This window comes from Hypanus sabinus, chromosome 7 (genome assembly GCF_030144855.1).
Source record: "Hypanus sabinus isolate sHypSab1 chromosome 7, sHypSab1.hap1, whole genome shotgun sequence".
NCBI lineage: Eukaryota > Metazoa > Chordata > Chondrichthyes > Myliobatiformes > Dasyatidae > Hypanus > Hypanus sabinus.
The window spans coordinates 571,598-592,955 of record NC_082712.1 but is presented as its reverse complement, the minus strand read 5'-3'; the positions used below and the strand labels follow the sequence as shown (position 1 = coordinate 592,955).

Below are 21,358 nucleotides of genomic sequence, written 5' to 3'. Positions count from 1 at the left end.
AGCACCATCTCTGCATCCTCTCCAGTAAAATCACATTTTTCCAAGTGTAGGAACCAGTGCTTCACACAATATTTCAGATGTGTGCTGGGCAGGACATGTTTTAAAATTATCGAGGATTCTGACCAGGTGACTATGGAAGTAAATACTCTCTATATAGACGGGATTGCAGTTGAGAAGTTTCTCATGGTAGGCTGATTCGGGAGGTTAAGATGTATGGGATTTGCAATTTTCAACCCACTTTTCCAGCAGTTCTGGATCCTGCTGCAAGCTTTGTCAATCTGTGCTTTGTCAATTAGTGCTGTCCACTAGACCCCCAATCTTGGTGTCATCCGGAAATGTGCTGATCCAATTTACCACATTATCATCTAAATCATTAATATACGTGATAAATAAAAACAGATCCAGCACCAATGCATGCATACACCAATGATCACTGTACTCCAGTCAGAGAGACAACCAGCTACACAACACACACAAAATGTTGGAGGAACTGAGCAGGCCAGCCAGCATCTCTGGAAAAGAGTAAACAGTCAACATTTCGGGCCGAGACCCTTCATTAGGACTGCAGTCCTGATGAAGAGCCTTGGCCCGAAACGTAACTGTTTACTATTTTCCATAGATGCTAGCTGGCGTGCTGAGTTCCTCCAGCATTTTGTGTGTGTTGCTCGGATTTCCAGCATTTGAAGTTTTTCTCTTGTTTGTGATTAGACAACCATCTACTACCACTCTCTAGCTTATCACATCAAGCTAATGCAGCATCCAAATAATTACTTCACTCTGAATGCCAAACAACTTAATCTTCTGGGCCAGCCTCCTTTTGTCATAATTCCCTCTCAGGGTATCTTATGCCCTTTCACTAGAGCCCTTTATAATTCTAATGATCACATGTATTCAATTTTTTTTAAATAAAAGGAAATTTATCTTTTCAACTGTTTGTTGTATCTGCACATTAACTTTCAAATACAGATACGACGTACTGAATGATCTGCTTTATTCTGATTTTTCTGTGAAACTGTGATTCCAGAGTCAAACTGCCTTGAGGGATTTTCTTGTAAATACCCTGCTAAAGCACCAAGCCTCCTATATCCATCAGCACCCTTGCATTTTACACTGAAACCCACTTGAATCATTACCATTAAAGCACAATGTCTGGCACAGCTGTGGATATGAGGTTTAAGGAGCTATTTAGCGCTTTGTGGTGCCTGGGAGAAAGAGATATTGGGTCATTCAGGGAAAATTACACTGTGTTTGGTAGAGGAGTATAACTGGGGTCCCAAGAGATGGTGCTGACATGTAAAGAGCATCTACTCACCATTCGCAGGGCTGTAGTGACCTGAAGGCCTGTAGTGAAGCATCCATTCCTGCAAAGTCCCAGAGTTTCACCTCATAATCATAACCTCCTGTGACAAGGCGGGCACCCGATGGGTCCAGTCCCAGTGCAGAAACCTTCAGTCACAAAACACCAGGAAGGGTCAGAGTCATGGAGTCATGTAGCAAAGGAACAGGCCCTTAGCCCCTCAGGTACCTGCCTACACAAATCCCATTTACCAACACTTCCGCAATAAAACTTAAATATTGCAAGAGGCCCTGCTGTCTAATATATTCTGGATTCCATCTACCAAGTGAAGAAATCCTTTGTCAGAATCTAATTCCTCACTTTTTCTGGAGATATGGATGCCAGAGGAACTCACCTGATCAAGCAGCACCTGTGGAGGCACAGTGATGGTCAATGTTTTGGGTCAAGGGTCTACATCAGGAGTAAATGTTGAGAGAAGTGTGTGTGGCCTCTGTTGGTCGTGGTCGACCATGGGTACTGCACCTCTGGTAGTCACTGGTTTGTCGAGCAGCGTCGACTGTGGCCATTGAGGCCAATCCTGGAATGGTAGGCTCTGCCACAGTTGCTGCATTTGTAGGTCGTCGTGGAAATGTTGTCTGCTGTGCTCTCTGTTTAGCTCTCCACTCCTCAAACTGACTCAGGATCACTCTTTCGCCTTGCTCTAGCTGTTGCTGAAGAGTACCTCGCCATTTGTTGTGGTCATTTGCTGTATCCTCCTAGCACTCTGTGTTGATTTTTAAGGCTTTTCAAGCAGAGGTCTTTGAAGCGAAGCTGGGGTCTACCAACATTCCTCTTGCTTGTTGCTAGTTCTCTGTAGAGGATGTCCTTTGGCAGTCCACCATCCTTCATACAACAGACATGTCCCAGCCAGCGCAGTCTGCATTGTCTTAAAAGTGTGAACATTGTGGGAAGTCCAGCACAAGAGAGGACCTCAGAGTTTGGGACTTTGTCTCTCCAGTGATGCTGAGGATGTGGTGAAAGCTGTGCAGGTGAAAGCTCAAACATGAGGAAATCTGCAGATGCTGGAAATTCAAACAACACACACAAAGTGCTGGTGGAACGCAGCAGGCCAAGCAGCACCTATAGGAAGAGGTACAGTTGACGCTTGGGGTCGAGATCCTTTGTCAGGACTAACAGAAAAAAGAGATAGTAAGAGAGTTGAAAGTGGGAGGGGGAGACCCAAAATGATAGGAGAAGACAGGAGGGGGAAGGATGAAGCTGAGAGTGGGAAGCTGATTGGCAAAAGGGATTCAAGGCTAGAGAAGAGAGAGTATCACAGGACGGAAGGCCTTGATAGAAAGAAAGGGGAGGGGAGTACCAGAGGAAGATGGAGAACAGGCAAAGAGTTATTGTCAGAGGGAAAGAGAGAGGGAGAGAGGGAGGGAGGGAGAGAGAGAGAGAATGAGAATGAGAATGAATGAATGAATAAATAAATAAATAGGGATGGGATAAGAAGGGGAGGAGGGGCATTAACAGAAGTTAGAGAAATCAGTATTCATGCCATCAGGTTGGAGGCTACTCATACAGAATATAAGATGTTGTTCCTCCAACCTGAGTGTGGCTTCATCTTGACAGAAGAGGAGGCCATGGATTGGCATATCAGAGTGGGACCTTTAATTAAAATATGAAGCAGGATCTTCCAGTGGCCACACAGTTTAATTCCACATATTCCACATCCCATTCCCATTCCAATATGTCAATCCATATCAATTTATGTCTATATTTTTTTTTCTTTTTTTCTCTCTCTTTCCCTCTCACAATAACTCCTTGCCTGTTCTCCATCTTCCTCCGGTGCTCCCCTCCCCCTTTCTTTCTTCCAAGGCCTTCCATCCTATAATACTCCCCCTTATCTAGCCTTGCATCCCTCTTGCCAATCAACTTCCTAGCTCTCAGCTTCATCTCTCCCTCTCCTGTCTTCTCCTATCATTTTGGGTCTCCCCCTCCCCCTCCCACTTTCAAATCTCTTACTATCTCTTTTTTCCGTTAGTCCTGACGAAGGGTCTCGACCCGAAATGTCGACTATACTTCTCCCTATAGATGCTACCTGGCCTGCTGCGTTCCACCAGCATTTTGTGTGTGCTGCAGGTGAAAACTACTGAGTTTCCTGTCCTGTTTGGAGTAGATGGTCCAAGTCTCGCTACCATACAGAAGGGTGCTGGTAATGCATGCATTGTACATGGCAGTCTTGGTCTTTGTAGCGAGTTTCGGATTCTCTCAGACCCCTGAGGAGAATCGAGCAAGGATCAATGTTGCTTTGCCGACATGCCTATTGATTTCAGCATCGAGGCAGAGAGTGCCACTAATGGTCGATCCCAAGTATGTGAACTCATGGACCACTTCTAGGTCGTAATTGTCAATGGAAATGACTGGTGTCTCCACTACGTTCTGGGCAAGGACATTTGTTTTCTTTAGGCTGATGGTAAGCCCGAAGTCCTTACATGCCTAGAGACGCGGTCCATGAGAGTTTGTAGTTGCTGTTTGGTGTGCGAGGTTATAGCAGCATCATTGGCAAAGAGCATGTCACGTATTAAGATCTTTCGCACCTTTGTTCTTGCTCTCAGGCATGCAGGGTTGAACAGCCGCCCATCAGACCTGGTGTGCATGTAGATGCCTTCTGTCAACGTCCCAAATGAGTGCTTCAATAGCATAGAGAAGAAGATGCCGAATAATGTTGAGAGAAGAGAGACCATGAATACAAGAAGGGGTTGGACAGGTTGAGCCTCTAACTTCTCTCTTCTACATGACTACATAGCACATTCTTTCCTGTGGAGTTCAATTTTATCCCTTAACTACAATTCTGCATACCCCCATTCTGTATCGACCCCAGGCATTAATTGTCCATTCCCTTCCACAAGTGCTGCCTGACCTGCTGAGTTCCTCCAGCATTTGGATTTTTCCAGTATTGCAGTCTCTTGTGTCTCCATGTCTGGGTTGAATTCAAAGAGTACAGATTGATGAAGCTGTGATTTTAAAAGAACAATCAGTATCTTTTTAGCAAGATTGAAATATCTGGCACTAGAGGACATGCATTTAAGGCAAGAAAGGAAAGGCTCAAAAGAAATGTGTGGGTTAGTGTTAGCGTTTTTTGTACAGAGTGGTGGCTGAAATGAGCTTCCTGGGGTGTTGGTGGAAGCAAATGCGACAGTGGTGATCATAGGCAAGTTCATGTGTAGGAAATGGAAGGATGTGGACACTGTATAGGCACAAACGATTAGTTTAGTTGGCATTTACTAATTTGATTTGTTCAGCAAGAAATTGTAGGCTGAAGGGTCTGTTCCTGTTCTATACTGCTCTGTTCCCGTATACTTTCCCTATCCATGAACCAGACCAAATGTCTTTTAAATCTAATTGTAGCCACCTCTATCACTTCCTCTAGCAGGTCATTCTCCATATACCCACCATCCTGTGTGAAAAAACTAGCCCCTTGGGCCCCTTAAAAAAAATCCCCTACACCTGAAAACTATGTCTGCTAGTTCTAGACTACCCCATCATGGGGAAAACATTGTGACCATCCACCTTAGCTATGTCTTTCATGATTTTATAGATGTCATTAAGGTCACCCATCAGCTTCCAACTCACCAGGGAAACAGTCCCAGCCTACCAATTTCTGAGAAACATAGAAAACTGACAGCACAATACAGGCCCTATGGCCCACAGAGTTGTGCCAAACATGTCCTTACTTTAGAAATTACCTAGGGTTACCTATAACCCTCTATTTTACTAAGCTTCATGTACCGATCCAGCAGTCTCTTAAAAGACCCTATCGTATCTACCTCCACCACCATCGCCGGCAGCCCATTCCATACACTCACCACTCTCTGCATAAAAAACTTACCCCTGACATTTCTTCTGTACCTCCTTCCAAGCACCTTAAAACTGTGCCTTCTCGTGCTAACCATTTCAGCCCTGGGAAAAATACCTCTCATCCTCTTATACACCTCTATCAGTTCACCTCTCTCCTCCATTGCTCCAAAGAGAAAAGGACCCCAAGATCCCTTTGATCCTCCACACTGCCAAGAGTCTTACCATTAATACAATATTCTGCCATCATATTTGACCAACCAAAATGAACCACCTCACTTATCTGGGTTGAAATCCATCTGCCATTTCTCACCCAGTTTTGCATCCTATCAATGTCCCCACTGTAACCTCTGACAGCCTCCACACTATTCACAACACCCCCAACCTTTGTGTCATCAGCAAATTTACTAACCCATCCCTCCACTTCCTCATCCAGGTCATTTATAAAAAATCACAAAGAGTAGGAGTCCCAGAGCGGATCTCTGAGGCACACCACTGGTCACCGACCTTCATGCAGAATATGATCCACCTAAAACCACTCTTTGCCTTCTGTGGGCAAGCCAGTTCAGGATCCAGAAAGCAATGCCTCCTTACTTTCTCAATAAACCTTGTATGGGGTAGCTTATCAAGTGCCTTGCTGAAAATCCATATACACTACATCTACTGTTCTACCTTCATCAATGTATTTAGTCAGATCCTCAAAAAATTCAATCAGGCTTGCAAGGCACGAACTGCCTTTGACAAAGCCATGCTGACTATTCCTATTATGCCTCTCCAAGCGTTCATAAATTCTGCCTCTCAGAATCTTCTCCATCAACTAACCAACCACTGAAGTAAGACTCACTGGTCTTTAATTTCCTGGGCTATCTCTACTCCCTTTCTTGAACAAGGGAAGAACATTTGGAACCCTCCAACCCTCTGGAACCTCTCCCATCCCCACCGAATATGCAACGATCATTGCCAGAGGCTCAGCAATCTCCTCCGTTGCCTCCCACAGTAGCCTGGAGTACATCCTGGTGACTTATCCAACTTGATTCCTACCAAAAGCTCTAGCACATCCTCTTCCTAATATCTACATGCTCCAGCTTTTCAGTCCACTGTAAGTCATCCCTACAATCGCCAAGATCCTTTTCTGTAGTGAATACTGAAGCAAAGTACTCATTAAGTACCTCTGCTTTCTCCTCTGGTTGCATACACACTTTTCCACTGTCACAGTTGATTGGCCCTATTCGCTCACGTCTTATCCTCTTGCTCTTCTTCTTATAGCTTAGACCCTCCAGTCATGTTGTGAATCATTTCTGTATAATATCTAGCTTAATCACATACATCCCTTAATATGGTGACCAGAACTGCACATAATGTTTGGTGTCACTGATGACTTATACAGCAGTAAAGTGACATCCTAACTCTTGTACTAAATGCCCGAACCAATGAAGGCAAGTGTGCCATTCATCTTCTCGACCTCCCCATCTACAAACCCCATTTCCAGAAAAGTTGGGATATTTTCAAAAATGCAATAAAAACAAAAATCTGTGGTATGTTAATTCACATGAACCCTTATTTAACTGACAAAAGTACAAAGAAAAGATTTTCAATAGTTTTACTGACCAACTTAATTGTGTTTTGTAAATATACACAAATTTCGAATTTGATGGCTGCAACACACTCAACAAAAGTTGGGACAGAGTTAAAATAAGATTGAAAAGTGCACAGAATATTCAAGTAACACCGGTTTGGAAGACTCCACATTAAGCAGGCTGATTGGTAGCAGGTGAGGTATCATGACTGGGTATAAAAGTAGCGTCCATCAAAGGCTCAGTCTTTGCAAGCAAGGATGGGTCGTGGCTCACCCCTTTGTGCCAAAATTCGTGAGAGAATTGTTAGTCAGTTCAAAAGGAACATTTCCCAATGCAAGATTGCAGAGAATTTAGGTCTTTCAACATCTACAGTACATAATATTGTGAAACGATTCAGAGAATTCAGAGATATCTCAGTACATAAAGGGCAAGGTCAGAAACCACTGTTGAATGTGCGTGATCTTCGAGCCCTCAGGCGGCACTGCCTAAGAAACCGTCATGCTATTGTGACAATTATAGCCACCTGGGCTTGGGAGTACTTCAGAAAATCATTGTCACTTAACACAGTCTGTCGCTGCATCCAGAAATGCAACTTGAAACTGTATTACGCAAGGAGGAAGCCATACATCAACTCTATGCAGAAACGCCAGCGAGTTCTCTGGGCCCGAGCTCATCTCAGATGGACCGAAAGACTGTGGAACCATGTGCTGTGGTCAGATGAGTCCACATTTCAGCTAGTTTTCGGAAAAAACGGGTGTCGAGGTCTCCGTGCCAAAGATGAAAACGACCGTTCTGATTGCTATCAGCAAAAGGTGCAAAAGCCAGCATCTGTGATGGTATGGGGGTGCATCAGTGCCCACGGCATGGGTGAGTTGCATGTATGTGAAGGTACCGTTGACTCTGAGGCATATGTTGCCATCAAGGCGACGTCTCTTCCCGGGACGTCCATGCTTATTTCAGCAGGACAATACCAGACCACATTCTGCACGGGCTACAACAGCGTGGCTTTGTAGACACAGAGTGCGTGTGCTTGACTAGCCTGCTGCCAGTCCAGATCTATCTCCTACTGAAAATGTATGGCGCATCATGAAGAGGAGAATCAGTCCTAGGAGACCACGGACTGTTGAGCAGCTGAAGTCTTATATCAAGCAAGAATGGACAAAATTTCCAATTGCAAGACTACTACAATTAGTATCCTCAGTTCCAAAATGATTAAAAAGTTATTAAAAGGAAAGGTGATGTAACACAATAGTAAAATCTGTCCCAACTTTTGTTGAGTGTGTTGCAGCCATCAAATTCTAAACTTGTGTATATTTACAAAATACAATTAAGTTGGTCAGTAAAACTATTGAAAGTCTTTTCTTGGTACTTTTGTCAGTTAAATAAAGGTTCATGTGAATTAACATATCACAGATTTTTGTTTTTATTGCATTTTGGAAAATATCCCAACTTTTCCGGAAATGGGGTTTGCAACTGTGGTGCAACTTTTTGAGAACTACATACAGGGGATTGATGTTTTGGGCAGAAAAGTAAATTTGATGCTCACATACAGCTATTATCTTCCTGAATGGCAGCAGGTGTCTGAGTTGTAACACTTCAACCTGCTTCTGTTCCTGATACTCTTGTGTTTGGGACAATGCACTGATACTCTTTTTAATACTTTTGTGTTCCCAAGTTGGGACACATCTCACCGTTTTTTTGCCATGGATCAGCGTGATTTCATGTGAGTCTGGGATCCGCTTCACCGGGTTCTGGAAGACAAATGAGAAATCAATTGCTCCCTGAGCTCTAAAGGGAAATTTTCCTTATTATTTACCCATTTTACAGTATCAAAGAACAGAGAACACGACAACATAATACAGGCCTTTCAGTCCATGATATTGTGCCGACCTTTTAACTTACTCTAAGATCAATCTAACTCTGGAATCAAATTTTTTTTTATATTCTTTTTATGATACATTAGTTGAATTAATGCAAGGCTAAAATCATAGTTTTAATCGTAGTTTTTTTACTGAAATAATTTGTATTTTTAACAAAATAATGTATTTTTCACGGTGGTTTGTACCCACTTACTGACAGGAGGTAGTACAGCAGTTACTTATATCTTTTTGTTTTTAATTGGCTTATATATCAGCACATTGTACACGTGTTATAATTGTTTTAATTATGCAACCTTTTGATTGGATTCTGTTATCTTGAGAATAAAGGTGACAGATTTTTCAATAGCAATCATCTTCTTTTCATTGAATATTGAATCTCTTTAATCATTGCTTTGCTTCTCAGCTCCTCACTTTGTTTCAAATGGTCTGTATCTTTGTTTAGACTTTAAAATAAACAATCATGAAGAACCAATAAATCAAAGTTTCTTGCTCATTCCTGAACTCCTAAAAGAACCCAGAAATTGAAAATAATTGGAGATCTGACACCTCCTACATAGGCCTCTATTTTACTATCATTCATACGCACATCTAAGATTTTCAAATACTCCTCCTGTATGTGGCTCTACCACGTCTCGTAGCAGGGCCTTCCACTAACTCAACACTCTGTGTAAAAATCTCTCTGCCATCTTCCCTAAACTTTCCTCAACTTCTCTGTAATTGGCCATTGCTACCCTTGGAAAAAGGCACTGGTTATCCACTCTATTGAACCCTCCTATCATCTTGTACACCTCTATCAAGTACACCTCTCTCATCCTCCTTTGCTCCAAAGAGGAAAATCCCAGTTCACTCAACCTATCTTCATAAGACATGCTCTCTAACCCAGCAAGCATCCTGCTAAGTCTCCTTCACTAAAGCTTCTACATCTTTCCTATACTTAGTGACCAGAACTGAACACAATATGACAAAGCAACACACACAAAATACTGGAGGAACTCAGCAGGCCATGCAGCATCTATGGAAAAGAGTAAACAGTCAATGTTTCAGGCCAAGATGTTTCCGAATCTGCTGAGTTCCTCCAGCATTTTGTGTGTGTTGCTTTAGATTTCCAACATCTGCAGATTTTCTCGTGTTTGACAATATTCCAAGCGTGGTCTAAAAATACTTCTGAAGAACTGCAACATTAGCCCTTGCTCTTGAACTTAATCAACTCCCTTCCCCCCAATTAATAAAGGCCAAAACTCCATATATCTTCTTAACCATCCTAACAAAGTGCACAGCAGCTCCACGGGACCTATGGATAGCAACTCCAAGATCCCTCTGTTCCTTCATGCTGCCATTTACCCTGAATTCTGCCTTCAAGTTTGACCTTCTAAAGTGAATCACTTCTCTGGGTTGAACTCCATGTGCCACTTCACCATCTAGCTCTGCATCCTGTCAATGCCCCATTTTAACCTACAACAATGTTCTGTACTACCCACAACACCACCAACCTTCATATCATCTGCAGACTTACTAAATCACCCTTGCATCATCTTCATTCAATTCATTTATAAACATCACAAAGAACAGGGGTCCCAGCTTAGATCCCTGCAGAACACCACTGGTTAGCAACCTCCAGGCAAAATATGCTCCATCTCTAAACACTCTCTTCTTTCTGTAGACAAGCCAATTCTGAATCCATGCAGCTTCCTGACTTTCTCAATGAGCCTACCATGAGGAACCTTATCAAAGGCCAAGTTAAACTCCATGTACACTACATCTACTGCTCTACCTTCATCAATGTGGTTTGTCACATCCTCAAAGAATTCAAAAACAAGAGAAAATTTGCAGATGCTGGAAATCCGAACACACATAAAATGCTGGAGGAACTCAGCAGGCCAGGCAGCATCAATGGAAAAAACTATAGTCGACGTTTCGGCCCAAAGCGTGGACTGTACTCTTTTCCACAGATGCTGCCTGACCTGCTGAGTTCCTCCAGCACTTTGTGTGTGTTGCTCATAGAATTCAATCAGGCTCATGAGGCATTACCTGCACCTCACAAAACCACGTTGACTATCCCTAATCAAACTATGCTTCTGCAAATATTTGGAATTCCTATCTCTAAGATTCTTCTCCAATAATTTGTCTTAATGAAGTAAGGTTCACTGGTCTATAATTCCCAACACTCCCTTTATTGAACAAAGAAATCACATTTGCCATCCTCCAATCATCTGGTTCTGTTCCTGTGGCCAGTGAAGATGCAAACATCATTGCCAAAGACACAGCAATCTATTCCATTAATAATTCCATACACATGGGATGTAGCTCATCCAGCCCCAGAGACTTATTGATCCTAATGTTTTTCAAAACTTCCAGCATGTCCTCTTTCTTAATATCAACATATTCCAGCCTATCAGCCTGTTTTATGCTGTCCTCACAAACACCAAGATCTCTCTCACTGGTGAATATTGAAGCAAAGTATTCACTAAGGACCATCCCTTTTCTTCCAACTCCAGGCACATTTTCTCCTTTGTCTCTGATCAGACCTCACTCTCATTATCCTCCTGTTCTTCACATAAGTGTAGAATGCCTTAGAGCTTTCCTGAATTTCACTTGCCAAGTGTTGCGTTCTTTGATATCACCACACCAAGTCCTACTCATGCTCTCCTAGGTCCATTCTTCAGCTCCTTCCTGGCTACTTTACAACTCTAGTCCTGTCTGATCCTTGTTTCTTCAACCTTAAGGGAGCTTCTTCCTTTCTCTTGACTGGATGGTCCACATCTCTTGTCAACAATGGTTCCGTCACCCTACCACTTTTCCCTGCCTCAGTGGGACAAACCTACCCATAACCTCCCACTTCCCAAATAATGTCCACATTTCCATTGTGCATCTCCATGAGCATATCCATTCACAATTTATGCATCCAAGTTCTTGTCTAATAGCATCATGATTCCCTCTCCCCTAATTAAATACTTCACCAAAATGTCTCAGTACCTGAGCAATACTGGCATTAATTGCTAATCTCCAAAACAGCCACATTCCTCAATTACTGCAGTCCTTCTAGTAAAGTGCTTTGACCAGAAGCCAATCCAGACATTGCAAGTTCGGAGAGGAGGAGACTTCAATCAGGTTCACTGCCCAAGGATAAAAGGAAGCAGTGGGTCGTGGTAGCGAAGAGGAGATTTGACCAGCCGCCAATCCAGACATTGCAAGTTCGGAGAGGAGGAGACTTCAATCAGGTTCACTGCCCAAGGATAAAAGGAAGCAGTGGGTCGTGGCAGCGAGGAGGAGCTTTGTCCAGCAACCAACCTGTGTTTGGGATTGATTTGTAAAAGCAAATTAAAGGAAGGCAGGGGTAAGTGCAGCTGCCCATCATCTGAGTGAACAGAGTCAGGTTGGTGATCTGATGAAAGGTCTTGGCCCAAAATGTAGACTCTTCACTCTTTTCCATAGATGTTGCCTAGTCTGCTGAGTTCTTCCTGCATTTTGTGTGTGTTGCTTAGATTTCCAACATCAGCAGATTTTCTCTTGTTTGAGGGTGGTGATCTTGAGGCTTTAGCTTTGAGGCTTCCGTGAATGAAGGATTCACTCAGAGAAAGCAAAGGAAAGAAAGGCTCAAGTATTTTTTTACCTTCTCTTCTTTTTATCTGCTCAGCTAGCACAGCAGAGATGCCTGTCAAGATAGTGAAATGCTCCTCCTGTGGAATGTGGGATGACAGGGAGACCTCCAGTGCCCTGACGACTACAATTGTGAGAAGTGCATCCAGCTGTAGCTTCTAACAAACTGCATTAAGGAGTTGGAGCTGGAACTGGATGAATTCCAGATCATTTGGGAGGTTGAAGGGGTGACAGATAGGAAGTATAGAGAGGTAGTTACACCCAAGGTGCAGGACACAGGAGACTGGGTGACAGTTAGGGAGGGGAAAGCTGTTCAGATTCAGATTCAGTTTATTGTTATTTAAAAACAACAAATGCAATGCAGTTAAAAAATGAGACAACGTTCCTCCAGAATGATATCACAAAAACACATGACAAAACAGACTACACCAGAAAATCCACATAACGTTTGGCAATCCCCAATCCAGAGCCCGGAGAGGCTGCTGCGTATTAATATTGCGCTACCATCTTAAGGAGCCAAAGCAGAGTACCTGTACGGCCATCCCCCTCAACAACAGTGTGACCGTCAGGAGAAATGGAAATGTGAATAGGTAGTTAGCACAGAGCACCCCTGTGGTCAATCCCCTCAATAATAAGTATACTGTTTTGGATACGGTTGTGGGGGATTACCCCCCCCCCCCGGGAATGCCATGGAGACTGGGTTACTGGCACTGAGCATGGGTCCATGGTGCAGAAGGGAAAGAGGGAGAAGAGGGGAGAAGTAGTGATAGGGGACTCAATAGTCAGGGGAACAGACAGGAGATTCTGTGGTAGTGAACGGGACACCCGGATTGTATTTGCCTCCCAGGTGCCAGGGTCAGGGACATCTCAGATCGTGACCACAACATTTTGGAGAGGGAGTGAGAGTAGCCAAATGTCTTGGAACCAATGATATAGAAGGGAATGTAAGGAGGTCTTGAAGATAGAATTTAGAGAGCTAGGTAGAAAGCTGAGAAGCAGGTCCTCTCAGGTAGGAATTTCTGGATGTAGAAACAGGGTGATTTGGCAAAGTAATGTGTGCCTGAGAAGCTGGAGTAGGGGGCAAGACTTCAGGTTCTTGGATCATTTGGATCTTTTCTGGGGGGAGGTATGACCTGTACAAAAGTCATGGGTTCCACCTGAACTGAGGGGAAACAATATTCTCACTGGCAGGTTTGTAAGAGCTGTTGGGGAGGGTTTAAACTAATTTGACGGTGGGAACCAGAGTGAAGGGATTCAGGACAGGAAGGTGGTAAAAAAGCAAAGAAAGCGTGCAGTCTGTCAGGAAGGGCAGGCAGATGACAGGACTTAATTTCAGCCAGCAGGGTGAGTATCAGTGCATTAGAGATACAGAACTTAGGGTAGCAAATGCTCAAAATATTATATCTCAATGCACAGAGTATATGAAGTAAGATGGATGATCTTGTTACACTATTACAGATTGTCAGGTATGATGTGGCCATCACTGAATCATGGCTGAAGGATGGTTGTAGTTGGGAGCTGAATGTCCAAGGAGGAAAAAAGATGAAATATGAAAGCAAGCTAGCAAACAGTATTAAATTGGATAGTAAAAGTTATCTCAAGTATGTAAAAAAATAAGAGAGAGATGAGAGTGGATATAGGACCGCTAGAAAATGAGGCTGGAGAAATAATAATGGGGGATAAGGAGATGGCTGATGAACTAATTGAGTATTTTGCATCAGTCTTCACAGTAGAAGACACTAACAGTATGCCTGATGTTACAGTGTGTGAAGGAAGAGAAGTGAGTGCAGCCACTATTACAAGACAGAAGGTGCTCAAAAAGCTGAAAGACCTAAAGGTACTTAAGTCATTAGGACCAGATGACCAGATGAACTGCACCTTTGGGTTCTGAAAGAGGTAGCGTTAGAGATTGTGGCAGCATTACAAATGATCTTTCAAAAATCATTGGACTCTGGCATGGTGCCAGAGGTCTGGAAATGTCACTCCACTCTTTAAGAAAGGAGGAAGGCAGCATAAAGGAAATTACAGACTAGTTAGCCCGATCTCAGTGGTTGGGAATATGTTAGAGTCAATTGTTAAGGATGAAGTGATGGAGTACTTGGGGACACAGGACAAGATAGTACAAAGTCAGCACGGTTTCCTTCAGGGGAAATCCTGCCTAACGAACCTTTTGGAATTCTTTGAGGATATTACAAGTAGCATAGATAAAGGGGATGCAGTGGATATTAGGACTTTCAGAAGGCCTTTGACAAGGTGCCACAGATGAGGCTGCTTAACAAATTAAGAGTCCATGGTATTACAGTAAAGTTACTAATGTGGTTAGAGCATTGGCTGAATGGTAGAAGGGGACGAGTGGGAATAAAAGGATCTTTTTCTGTTTGGCTGCCGGTGACTAGTGGTGTTCCACAGGGCTCGGTGCTGAGACCACTTCTTTTTACACTGTATATAAGTGATCTAGATAGTGGAATAGATGCCTTTGTTTGCAGATGATACATAGATTGATGGAGGGGCAGGCAGTGTTGAAGAAACAGGTAGGATGCAGAAGGAATTCGAAAGATTAGAATGGGCAAGAAAGAGGCAAATGAAATGCAATGTTGGAAGATGCATGGTCATGCAGTTTGGTAGTAGAAATATATATGCGGACTATTTTTTAAATGGGGAGAAAATACAAAAATCTGAGTTGCAAAGGGACTTGGGAGTCCTTGTGCAGAGCACCCTAAAGGTTAACTTGCAGATAGATTTGATGGAATAAGAACAGAAAAAAATAAGAAATAGGAGCAGCAGTAGGCCATCTGGCCCAAAGAGCCTGCTCTGCCACTCAATAATATCATGGTTGATCTGGCCATGAACTTATCTCAACCTACCTGCTTTTTCCTCATAACCCTTAATTTCCCTTTTATGCAAAAATCTATCCAACCTTGTTTGAAATATACTTACTGAGGTAGTCTCCACTGCTTCATTGGGCATAGAATTCCACAGATTCACCACATTCTGGGAAAAGCAGCCCCTCCTCAACTCCCTTCTAAAATCTACTCCCCTGAATCTGGAATATCCCCTCATTCTAGCCTCACCTCCCAGTGGAAACAACTTTTTCTGCCTCTATCTTATCTATCCCTTTCGTAATCTTAAATGTTTCTATAAATTCTCCTCTCATTCTTCTAAATTCCAGTGAGTACAATCCCAGTTAACTCTATCTCTCCTCATAGTCTAACCCCCTCATCTCTGGAATCAACCTGGTGAACCTCCTCTGAACCACCTCCAAAGTCAGTATATCCTTCCTCAAGTAAGGAATTGGATTGAATTGAACTGACTTTATTTCTTATATCTTTCACATACATGAGGAGTAAAAATCTTTACATTAAGTCTCCATCTGAATATGCAATGTGTAAATTATAGTAAATTGCAATAAACAGTATGTACGGTAAGATATACAACAGAACAGTCAATATAGGAGACCACAACTGCATGCAGTACTCTAGGTGTGGCCTCACCAGTACCCTGTACAGTTCCAACATAACCTCCCTGCTCTTAAATTCAATCCCTCCAGCAATGAAGGCCAACATTCCATTTGCCTTCTTGATAATCTGCTGCACCTGCAAACCAACCTTTTGCGATTAATGCACCAGTACTCCCACATCCTGCACAGCAGCATGCTGCAATTTTTCACCATTTAAATAATAATCTCTTTCATTTTTCCTACCAAGGTGGATGACCTTGCATTTACCAGCATTATACTCCATCCACCAGACCCCTGCCCACTTACTTAACCTATCTATATCTCTCTGCAGACTTTCTGTATCTTCTGCACAATTTGCTTTTCCATTCAATTTGGTATCATCAACAAACTTAGATATACTACGCTCAGTCCCCTCTTCCAGATCATTACTGCATATTGTGAACAGTTGTGGGCCCAGCACCAACCCCTGTGGCATACCGTTCAGCGGTGATTGCCAACCAGAGTAACAGCCATTTACTCAAACTCTTTGCTTTCTATTAGTTAACCAATCCAATGTTAGCATTTACTACAGGAGGTCTAGAATACAAGAGCAGGATGTGATGCTGAGGCTTTATAAGGCATTGATGGGGCCTCACCTTGAATGTTAAGAACAGTTTGAGGGCCCTCATCTTAGAAAAGATGTGCTGGCATTGGAGAAGGTTCAGAGGAGGTTCACATGAAGCAAGAGGTGGAGAGAGAAGAAGTAAAGGCATCTCGGAGAGAAGCGTTTTTTTTAACTGATCGGGGAAAAGACTGCGCAAGCACGCCAAAGGTTTAAAAAAAAGACCACCATATACAGCGGCCATCATTGTAGCGGACTGAGGCAGAGTGGGTCGGCTTTGGCTCAACAGGCTTCAGCGAGAACAGGCAGAGGTGAGGTTTTGAACGGGGCACGACTGCGCAAGCGCGTGTAAGTCGGCCTGTGAGGCAGTGGAAGAATTCTAAAAGCAAGCAGATTAACAGAGCAGGCGAAAGAGTAGAGGGAGACAGAGTAGGAAGGCTTTGGCTCGAGAGGCTTCGACGAGCAGAGGCTGAGGACGAGCTTCACTCCAAGTGAGGTAAGGCCGGGCAAGTTTCTTTAATTAATTTAATTACCTTAGGAACAGGTAACGGAGGCAACATTTAAGGCAGTTGAGTGCTCCGTTTGCAGTATGTGGGAAGTCAGGTCGGGCACAATTGTCCCGGATGACGACACCTGTAAAAGGTGCATCCAGCTGTAGCTCCTGACAAACCTTGTGAGGGAACTAGAGCTGGAGCTGGATGAACCGGATCATTCGGAGGCAGAGGAAGAAATAAACAGGAGTTACAGGGAGATATCACCCCTAGGAGTCAGGAGACAGGTAGCTGGGTGACTGGCAGGAGAGAGAAGGGGATCAGACAGAATGAGCAGAGCACCCTGTGGCCATTAAGTATACTGTTTTGGATACTGTTGGTGGAGACAACCTGCCAGGGACATGTTGCAGTGGTTGCATCTCTGGCACCGAGACTGGACCCTCAGCTCAGAAGGAGGGAAAAAAAGGAGAGCAATAGTGGGGATTCGATAGTTAGGGGGACAGATAAGAGGTTCTGTGGAAGAGATCGAGAATCCCGGATGGTCTGTTGCCTCCCTGGTGCCAGGGTCCATAATATCTCGGATCGAGTTCTCAGTATTCTCAAGAGGGAGGGTGAGCAGCCGGATGTCGTGGTCCATGCAGGGACCAATGACATGGGTAGGAAGAGTGATGAGGTCCTGAAAGGTGAGTTTAGGGAATTAGGCATCAAGTTAAAGGACAGGACCTCCAGGATAGCAATCTCAGGATTGCTACCAGTGCCAATTGCAGGATTAGGGTTAGTGCAGTGCCAAGTGAGTATACTTATTTATTCAGTAAGTTATGGGTCAAAGTATTTGGTGAGTACACTTCTAACTCTTCTGGCTTCAGTTTCATTGCCGTCTGTTCTGAAATCGTTAGGTTGCGTTCAGGAAAACAATGAAATGGCACGCTGCCATCAGACAGTGTTTTCAGATTTCTCTGGTTACCCAGTCCACACTGATCTGCCCAAGCGGCGTTTTCAAATTTACACACTTCGGAGAGCGTTTCTGAAAAGCTCCGATTTCGGGGGATGAAAACGCTATTTTAGTGTTGTTACGTACCCGTGACACGTGACAGTGGTGTACTTGTCACGTGACAGGTGTTGAAGCTATACTGGACTTGAGGTAATGGTCTTGTGATGGTGGAGTGACGTCATTTTCCCGCCAGTAGAGGTCATGTGACAGGTTTTTTTTTACAGGGTATAAAAGGAGGACCCCTCCCTGTGAGGAGGGGCAGTTTGTGGCTGGATTTGCCATGTTGACTTCATGCCATTGCGTGATTTAATGTTAAGACGCAGTTTAGTTTAAAGATGAAGTTTTATTTAATGCCTAAAGTTTAAAAGGTCATTGCCAGCAGTTTCTTTATAATACTGCTAGTTGAGAATCAGTGGAGAGTGAAGATTGGAGTTCAGGAGTTAAAAGATCGAGGAAAGTTGATTTCGACAGTGAAACAGGTTCGACCTTGTTTGATCCTCATTCGGAAGGAATTCGTTGACTGTGCTCATGTTAATCCCTGTGAATAGCAAAAAGGATTGAGTACAGTGTTGTAAAGGAAAGGTCAGTGCCTTTAAGCCGTTACATTTCACCTTCGTAAATTCTTCGTGGGAATTGCAACAACACGACGTGAAAGAGAATTTAAATCGTCTTAAAAAGTCTCTCCCTTAAATGGACTGTAAGCATTTTGAACTTTTGCAATACTACATTGAAGAACTGTTTTTGCAACATCGCTTTAAGAACTGTTTAAGCTGCCGCACAGCAGCTGATTTCCGGTTACGTGAGTGATTTGTTTACTTTTGGGGGTTTGTTTTTCAGTGTTTAATAAACGTTTTGTTTGTTATAAAAACCCCTGCCTCACTCATATATTTATTGTTGCTTGAATCCGTAACAGTGTGGATGAAAGGTAAAAACAAAGAGAAAAAGCTTCGGTTACGGATTTATCTGGTGTAGAGTGGAAGTCGCCTAAAATTCATTTGGATGTCTATGGTTTGGATGTGAATCAGTTGTGAATGTTGTATTTAGTTTCAAATAAAGCATTGTCCATACTTTGTAACAATGAAATTGTCCTTTGATGTCTGGCACATAAATATCAAGCCCCATGTTGGACCAGCTAGACTTTTTGACCAAAAGTGTCTCTGTATGATGCCTGTTTTGTCGAATAAAGAAGCTGTTTGCATCTACCAGTTCGCATCTCCAGTGACTTCATTCATGCAACAATATTTGGTGTCAGAAGTGGGATATCTCCGTGACCTATCATCTGGCCAGTGACTTTAGCAGTCTTAAGTGGCTGAATATTTTTAAAAATTAGCACTCACACTTGGATCTGTTCAGGTCAGTGGTACACGGTAACACAAGATTTCACAAACATGGAGAGCTGAACTGATAGATATAAAAGTGGGGTGTGTGCGTGCATGTATGTTTATGTAAGAGACAAAACCTTGTGTGTTAATTTGTGAGATGGAGCCACCAGTTGCAAAGGGTGGTTACCGAGGTTCAGGACGCCACAGTGGGGAGTATGTATGTACGTATGTTCGTTAGGGGAGCTGCATTTTAGCATATGCGTTTTGCAAGTGTGATGCAAAGGAATACAGCAGGCATTATGAGTTCAGGTGCTCAAAAGTGGCTACTGTGGATGCAGCTGCTGTGATGTCCCAGAGAGCTTGTTTTATTTGCTAGCGGCCAGGGCACAAAGCAAGGAACTGGTGGAATAAATGTGAGAGCGTAAAGGAGTTGACATGTTACAGGTGCGGCCTATTGGGGCATGGGTGGAGGCAATGTCCTAAAAAGAGGAAAGATAAACAGGTGAACGTCACAGCAGACACACAATCTCTCACTCTATTGGCACACAGTCTGACTGTCGATCAGGTCATAGAGCTTGGTCAGTAAGAGGTGTGGCAGTGGCCCCCACTGGCAGCATTGGTGGCTGCGGATGTACCCAAGAACTATGTTAGGGGGTCGGCAATACCATATGTTAGTGGACACAGGGAGTCGGTATTGATAACTGACCTACCCTTGCCAACAACCAGACAGGTTATTTATATTATGCCTGTAGGAGGGAAAACAGTGAAAGCAGAAAGGAGCGAGTCGCAAATACTCAAAATTGGCGGAGTGCAGCTTCCAGTGTATTTCTGGGTATGTCCAAATAATCTATTTGGTCTATCCATGGAATAGACATCCTAAGGGAAGCAGGGGCCTTTATAGATTCAGGAAAGGACAAATAATATGGACAAGACAGGGGCAGCAAACATGTACAACCAATATAATGCACAACCTGCCTAGCATAGCCACAGCTGCCCCTATTATCCAAGACTAGAGCCAGGATGGTGTCTGTGGGTTACTTTGTCAGTTCCCAGCAGTGTGGGCTAGACACAAGCAAGATTGTGGTTGAGTAAAGATAAACCCAGTTAAAACAGAGGAGGGCCTGTATAAAGCCCATAAACAGTACCCTACAAAAATTGACGCATTGACCGCTGTTCAGGATAAAGTGAAGGAACTAAAACACCTAGGGATACTCTGAGAGATTGCGGCAACTACTAACTCACATATATGGTCAGTAAAGAAGCCCAATGGATCATATCGATTAACAATAGACTATACTGTCCTTAATAAGACCATGCCGAGATTACATCCCATTGCTGCAAGCCCTGCAACAATCCTGAATGGCTCCTGGATATCGTTAATGGATTTTGGGCAAGAATGATTTGCCTTCACCCTGGATGGGCAGCAGTATACATGGACCAGATTTCCACAGGGAATCCACAATAGCCCAGCCATTTTTCATAAGGTCATGGTGCAGACTTTGGAAAAGCTCTATCTAACACCATACGAGTTGACCAGATTGCAATATGCAGATGATATACTAATTGCTTTGGAAGATGAAGCAGGTCGATTAGGGGTGATAGCCAGCGTTTTAGATATCATGAGATGAGGAGATTAAAATCAGTCCACACAAGACTCAGGTAGAAAAGGAAACCGTACAGTACCTAGGCTACACTGCTCCCCCCAGAGAGGAAGGACACATTAGATGACAGACATTTGGCAATCAGCTTCATGCTCTGCCCAGTAAACGTCAGAGGAGTGAGGAAAGTAATGGGTCTATTCGATTACGGCCATAATTTCATATCAGGCTTTGATTAAAGGAGAGAAGTCCCCTCTGGAGGAAGTAAGATGGGGGCCAGATGAGGAAAAGGCTTTTACAGATATCACAAAAGCCCTGGTCTCTGCACCTGTGCTAGAATTACCAGATGCGGCTCGCCCCTTTCACCTACACAGCAGCAATGCTGTAGTGGTGTAGGACCATGAGGATACAATAAAGCCAGTGGCATATTATTCAAGCAAACAGGTACTCATAGCAGGAGACTTCCCTGCTTCATAGCAGCTTTAGATTGTGCTGCATGGGCAGTGTAACATTACAGTGTGACCAATTGTAATGATGGGACAACTCATATAACATACACCCCATACCAATGCAGAGCTTCTGAATCCAAGGAGGCTGGGAGCAGTCACTGACAGCAGAGGGCAGGTGTTCAGCACGGGCACCTAATACAACAACTGCTGGAACTACTTGATCTCTTCTTTCAGTTAGTCCTGACGGAGGGTCTCAGT

At 43.5% G+C, this 21,358-nt stretch overlaps 1 protein-coding gene across 2 annotated transcripts in view; it reads right to left on the bottom strand.

The window, feature by feature from the left end:
- The window catches only part of LOC132396487 (WD repeat-containing protein 70), a 182,490-nt gene that overhangs the window by 129,684 nt on the left and 31,448 nt on the right, over positions 1 to 21,358 (bottom strand). For both annotated transcript variants that reach the window (XM_059974030.1, XM_059974029.1), the window contains exons 6-7: positions 8,406 to 8,465; positions 1,313 to 1,446 (exon numbers count right to left, since the gene is read on the bottom strand). In XM_059974030.1, the coding sequence (XP_059830013.1) occupies positions 1,313 to 1,446; positions 8,406 to 8,465 (194 nt within the window). The remainder of the gene's footprint in view (positions 1 to 1,312; positions 1,447 to 8,405; positions 8,466 to 21,358) is intronic.